Source organism: Entelurus aequoreus, linkage group LG04 (genome assembly GCF_033978785.1).
Source record: "Entelurus aequoreus isolate RoL-2023_Sb linkage group LG04, RoL_Eaeq_v1.1, whole genome shotgun sequence".
Classification (NCBI taxonomy): Eukaryota; Metazoa; Chordata; class Actinopteri; order Syngnathiformes; family Syngnathidae; genus Entelurus; species Entelurus aequoreus.
The window spans coordinates 2,919,644-2,926,039 of record NC_084734.1 but is presented as its reverse complement, the minus strand read 5'-3'; the positions used below and the strand labels follow the sequence as shown (position 1 = coordinate 2,926,039).

At 38.4% G+C, this 6,396-nt stretch overlaps 1 protein-coding gene across 1 annotated transcript in view; it reads right to left on the bottom strand.

Annotated features, from left to right (window-relative positions):
• Nucleotides 1–1,066, bottom strand: part of pcdhb (protocadherin b) — a gene marked incomplete at its 5' end in the record, with an annotated part of 10,793 nt that extends 9,727 nt beyond the window's left edge. Inside the window, one exon of the mRNA XM_062043859.1 lies at nt 1,036–1,066. Within this exon, the coding sequence (XP_061899843.1) occupies nt 1,036–1,066 (31 nt within the window). The remainder of the gene's footprint in view (nt 1–1,035) is intronic.
• Between the last annotated feature and the right edge of the window lie 5,330 nt (nt 1,067–6,396).

Below are 6,396 nucleotides of genomic sequence, written 5' to 3'. Positions count from 1 at the left end.
GTACATTTCCAAAAATGCGTGTGTAATGTCTAAACTTCTATACTCCACAATAATTCATAGTAACAATTAAAATATGATATTGTTTTGGCAGGCTCAATCAAGACGTCGTGCATGTGTTGTTCTATAATGGATAAAACCGCAGAACATTTAAAGCTACAGTACTGTATATGTATTTTTTTTTTTACCTTATTGTGGCCTTATTTGCGTGATTATTTTGTTCTTCACAATGTTTATGTCTGCTTTTTTTCTGCAGGGACACTCATACATTACTCCCCATTGAAATTTGCCCTCTGGTGGACAAACGAACACACTGCCACGGTCAGTAAGAAAAGGACCATTGGTCAAAATGTATTTTTGTTATCATAATAGTTTAAAGGCCTACTGAAATGATTTTTTTTTATTTAAACGGGAATAGCAGATCCATTCTATGTGTCATACTTGATCATTTTACGATATTGCCATATTTTTGCTGAAAGGATTTAGTAGAGAACAACGTCGATAAAGTTCGCAACTTTTGGTCTCTGATAAAAAAAAAAAACCTTGCCCCTACTGGAAGTAGCGTGACGTTGTCAGTTGTTCACTCCCTCATATTTTCCTATTGTTTTCAACGCAGCTAGAGCGATTTGGACCATTACCCCATTAATTTGAGCGAGGATGAAAGATTCGTGGACGAGGAACGTTAGAGTGACGGACTAGAATGCAGTGAAATACATATTTTTTTTCGCTCTGACCATAACTTAGGTACAAGCTGGCTCATGGGATTCCACACTCTCTCCTTTTTCTATTGTGGATCACGGATTTGTATTTTAAACCACCTCGGATACTATATCCTCTTGAAAATGAGAGTCGAGAACGCGAAATGGACATTCAGTGCCTTTTATCTCCACGACAATACATCGGCGAAATGCTTTAGCTACGAGCTAACGTGATAGCATCGTGCTTTAACTGCATATAGAAACAAAAAAAATAAACCCCTGACTGGAAGGATGGATAGAAAATCAACAATACTATTAAAGCGTGGACATGTAAATACACGGTTAATGCTTTCCAGGCTGGCGAAGGTTAACAATGCTCTGCTAACGACGCCATTGAAGCTAACTTAGCAACCGGACCGCACAGAGCTATGCTAAAAACATTACCTCTCCACCTACGCCAGCCAGCCCTCATCTGCTCATCAACACCCGTGCTCACCTGCGTTCCAGCGATCGGCGGAAGGACGAAGGACTTCACCCGATGCGTTTGGCGGCCCGGAGACGTAGGAAGTCAAGGTGAGGTCGGCGGCTAGCGCGTCTGCTCTCCAACAAAGTCCTCCTGGTTGTGTTGCTGTAGTCCGCTGCTAATACACCGATCCCACCTACAACTGTCTTCTTTGCAGCCTTCATTGTTCATTAAACAAATTGCAAAAGATGTCCAGAATACTGTGGAATTATGAAATGAAAACAGAGCTTTTTGTATAGGATTCTACGGGGTACCATAACTTCCGTTACTCTGACTTCGTCACGCGCATACGTCATCATACCGCGACGTTTCAGCCGGATATTTCCCGGGAAATTTTAAATGTCACTTTATAAGTTAACCTGGCCGTATTGGCATGTGTTGCAATGTTAAGATTTCATCATTGATATATAAACTATCAGACTGCGTGGTCGCTAGTAGTGGCTTTCAGTAGGCCTTTAACTTATAATAGCCAGTATAATATGTCATTGGAGTGATTATAAAGGGAGGAATTGCCAGTTTGCAGACAAAAAAGTGAAATAACATTAGTAGAATACAAAAAAAAAAAAAAAAGCTATTCCTGCAGCTCTGTTGACGCTCCACTTATTGCATATTAATCAAGCTAACCTACATAGGATGAACCCTTCTGGATCACCTTACCCCAGAGAGGTCGCCCTGCTCCGTCTATGGCTCTCTATGGGCACCCTTTTTCCTTAATAATGAAATTATTCTCAGTCTGAGCCACACGACGACCTAATTAAACCAGCTTTGTTCCTGGCCAGTCGCCATCTGTAATGTGTTGAACAATTTCCCTGACAATTAAGAAGTAAAAGGGCACACATAGAAAAAGAGAGAAGCTCCAGGCCCCCCCTGAGCTCCCATCCAGGTGTGGCATTTGGAGCCGTCGACCCCGCTCGCATGTGTGTGTTCGTGCTCTTAATTAAAGTGATATTTTCCAGAAAGGAATTTCTGTTTGTTCAGTTAATGAACCCCCCCACCGTCCTCTGCGGGCAAATGGAAATGCGAGCGCTCCGATTAGCATATGTTAGCATTTTAGTGTGTTTATTCATCTAGGTGGAAAAGAGCTTACCAAGGCGAAAAGATTGTAGGAGCTGTGGAACTTTTTTCCGCCTGAAAATAATTGACTCGAGTAAATTAGACCTCAATAGAAGAAAAAAAAAAACTCACTCCTAAATGCTGTCTGAATACAGAGGTAACAGCTCTCCATGTTTCAGGTTACAGGCCCGTGCACCCACCTTTAATTTATAGGCTTTTTGAAAGTAGATATATGCAAAAAATACTTTATTTCCATTAATGTATTTACAGTACATGTATGAGGATTGCATGATCCCCCATCTTTTTTTTTTTGCCTCATGTTGTGTGGCCCCCGTATACAGTACATCATGAAAAAACACCATATGTAAATTCCTACATGTGCAAAACAATGGCCTATTCTGAAGCTTTTAATACATTTGGATGAATGCACTTCCAGTTTGATTGTCTATAAATTAACAGCAATAGTTATGATAGTAATACAAAAATAGTATACTTAAATACAGTCGTCCCTCGTACACTACCGTTCAAAAGTTTGGGGTATCCCAAACAATTTTGTGGAATAGCCTTCGTTTCTAAGAACAAGAATAGACTGTCGAGTTTCGGATGAAAGTTCTCTTTTTCTGGCCATTTTGAGCGTTTAATTGACCCCACAAATGTGATGCTCCAGAAACTCAATCTGCTCAAAGGAAGGTCAGTTTTGTAGCTTCTTAACGAGCTAAACTGTTTTCAGATGTGTGAACATGATTGCACAAGGGTTTTCTAATCATCAATTAGCCTTCTGAGCCAATGAGCAAACACATTGTACCATTAGAACACTGGAGTGATAGTTGCTGGAAATGGACCTATGTAGATATTGCACCAAAAAGCAGACATTTGCAGCTAGAATAGTCATTTACCACATTAGCAATGTATAGAGTGTATTTCTTTCAAGTTAAGACTAGTTTAAAGTTATCTTCATTGAAAAGTACAGTGCTTTTACTTCAAAAATAAGGACGTTTCAATGTGACCCCAAACTTTTGATCGGTAGTGTATATCGTTGTTAACATTACCGCGATAATTGAATTCCCGCAAAGTAGGAATCATTCATTCTAAATCAAATTTTTCATAGCTCAATCATAAAACATTATTTAAAACCATCTAAGTACATAGAGCTCTCTGATATGAAGTATTTACCTATTTTAATCCAATATACACCACATCCGGAAAGTATTCACAGCGTTTCACGTTTTCCCCATTTGGTTTTGTTACAGCCTTATCCCAAAATGGAATACATTAATTGTTGTTCTCAAAATTTTACAGACAATATCCCAAAATGACAATGTGAAAATTATTATAATTTTTTTTAATTTTGCAGATATACAAATAAAAATCAAATCACATTGTGGAGGGGGGCGTGGTTGGCACACCTCCTGCAGGAATGGGGTGTGTATGGACCGGCCTCGAAGCACAGCTGGCAGGTGATCGGATTACCCAGCTGGGGCTGATCATCCAATCACCTGCCATGCTAATCAGCAGCAGCCGGTCCGACACACGGGGGAAGGTTGGAGTTGCTGATGGGCACACACACGCGCACGAGAGTCGGAGAAGAAGAAGACCAGAGGGAACTGAAAAGTTGTGCGCTATCATAGCGTGTGTGAGCTGCAAATAAAGGACATTGTTGATAACACCAGACGTCGGAACTAGCGTGAATTTTTGTCAGCGTCAGGAGGACCCACTAGGGCAGGGGTCAGCAACCTTTTTGAAACCAAGAGCTACTTCTTGGGTACTGATTAATGCAAAGGGCTACCAGTTTGATACACACTTAAATAAATTGCCAGAAATAGCCAATTTGCTCAATTTACCTTTAACTCTATGTTATTATTAATAATTAATGATATTTACACTTAATTGAACGGTTTAAAAGAGGAGAAAACACCAAAAAAATGACAATTCAATTTTTAAACATAGTTTATCTTCAATTTCGACTCTTTAAAATTCAAAATTCAACCGAAAAAAAGAAGAGAAAAACTAGCTAATTCGAATCTTTTTGAAAAAATTAAAAAAAGAATTTATGGAACATCATTAGTAATTTTTCCTGATTAAGATTAATTTTAGAATTTTGATGACATGTTTTAAATAGGTTAAAATCCAATCTGCACTTTGTTAGAATATATAACAAATTGGACCAAGCTATATTTCTAACAAAGACAAATCATTATTTCTTCTATATTTTCCAGAACAAAAATTTTAAAAGAAATTCAAAAGACTTTGAAATAAGATTTAAATTTTATTCTACAGATTTTCTAGATTGAATTTTAATCATAATAAGTTTGAAGAAATATTTCACAAATATTCTTTGTCGAAAAAACTGAAGCTAAAATGAAGAATTAAATTAAAATGTATTTATTATTCTTTACAATAAAAAATAAATAATTTACTTGAACATTGATTTAAATTGTCAGGAAAGAAGAGGAAGGAATTTAAAAGGTAAAAAGGTATATGTGTTTAAAAATCCTAAAATCATTTTTAAGGTTGTATTTTTTCTCTAAAATTGTCTTTCTGAAAGTTATAAGAAGCAAAGTAAAAGAATTAATGAATTTATTTAAACAAGTAAAGACCAAGTCTTTAAAAAATTTTCTTGGATGTTCAAATTCTATTTGAGTTTTGTCTCTCTTAGAATTAAAAATGTCGAGCAAAGCGAGACCAGCTTGCTAGTAAATAAATACAATTTAAAAAATAGAGGCAGCTCACTGGTAAGTGCTGCTATTTGAGCTATTTTTAGAACAGGCCGGCGGGCTACTCATCTGGTCCTTACGGGCTACCTGGTGCCCGCGGGCACCGCGTTGGTGACCCCTGCACTAGGGAGAGAGACCTCCACACACATGTACAGTACATACAGTAAGTATTCACAGCCTTTGCTCAATACTTTGTTGATGCACCTTTGGCAGAAATTTTAGCCTCAAGTCTTTTTGAATACGATGCCACAAGCTTGGCACACCTATCTTTAGGTAGTTTCGCCCATTCCTCGTTGCAGCGCCTCTCATGCTTCATCAGGTTGGATGGTGAACGTTGGTTTTCCATCCAGGATGTCTCTGTAAATTGCTGCATTCATCTTTCCCTCTATGCTGACTAGTCTCCCAGTTCCGGCCGATGAAAAACATCCCCACAGCATGACGCTGCCACCACCATGCTTCACTGTAGGGATGGTATCGGCCTGGTGATGAGCGGTGTCTGGTTTCCTCCAAACATGACGCCTGGCATTGTTGCTAAAGAGTTCAATCTTTGTGTCACCAGACCAGAGAATTTGGTTTTTCATGGTCTGGGAGTCTTTCGGGTGCATTTTGGCAAACATTTTACTTAGAAATGGCTTCCGTCTGGCCACTACCATACAGGCCTGATTGGTGGATTGCTGCAGAGATGGTTGTCCTGGAAGGTTCTGGAAGGAATGCTGTAGATCTGACAGAGTGGTTCTTGGTCACTACACTGACGAGACTAAAAAGAATTCCCATCAAATCTGATGGAACTTTAAAGGTGCTGCAACGAGGAATGGGACAAACTGTCTAAAGATAGGTGTGGCAAGCTTGTGGCATCGTATTAAAAAAATACTTGAGGCTGTAATTGCTGCCAAAAGTGCATTAACAAAGTATTGCGCAAATAGTCTAAATACTTATGTACAAGTTTTTATTTGAATTATGAATACATTTGCAAACCTTAAAAAAATATTTTTTTTTTTTACATTGTCGTTATGAGGTATTGTCTGTAGAATTTTGAGGACAAAATTGAATTTATTCCATTTTGGGAAAAGGCTGTAACAAAACAAAATGTGCAAAAAAGTGACGCGCTGTGAATACTTTCCGGATGCCCTGTATACTGGATTAAAAGAGGTAGATACTTCATATTCACTACCATGTATTGATTAACGTGGACTTAAACAAGTTGAAAAACTTATTGGGGTGTTACCATATAGTGGTCAATTGTACGGAATATGTACTGCACTGTGCAATCTACTAATACAAGTTTCAATCAATCAATCAATCAATGTCAGAGAGCTCTCTTAATGTTGAAAAACTTATTTCGAAGATCCATCCATCCATCTTCTTCCGCTTATCCGAGATCGGGTCGTGGGGGCAGCAGCCTAAGCAGGGA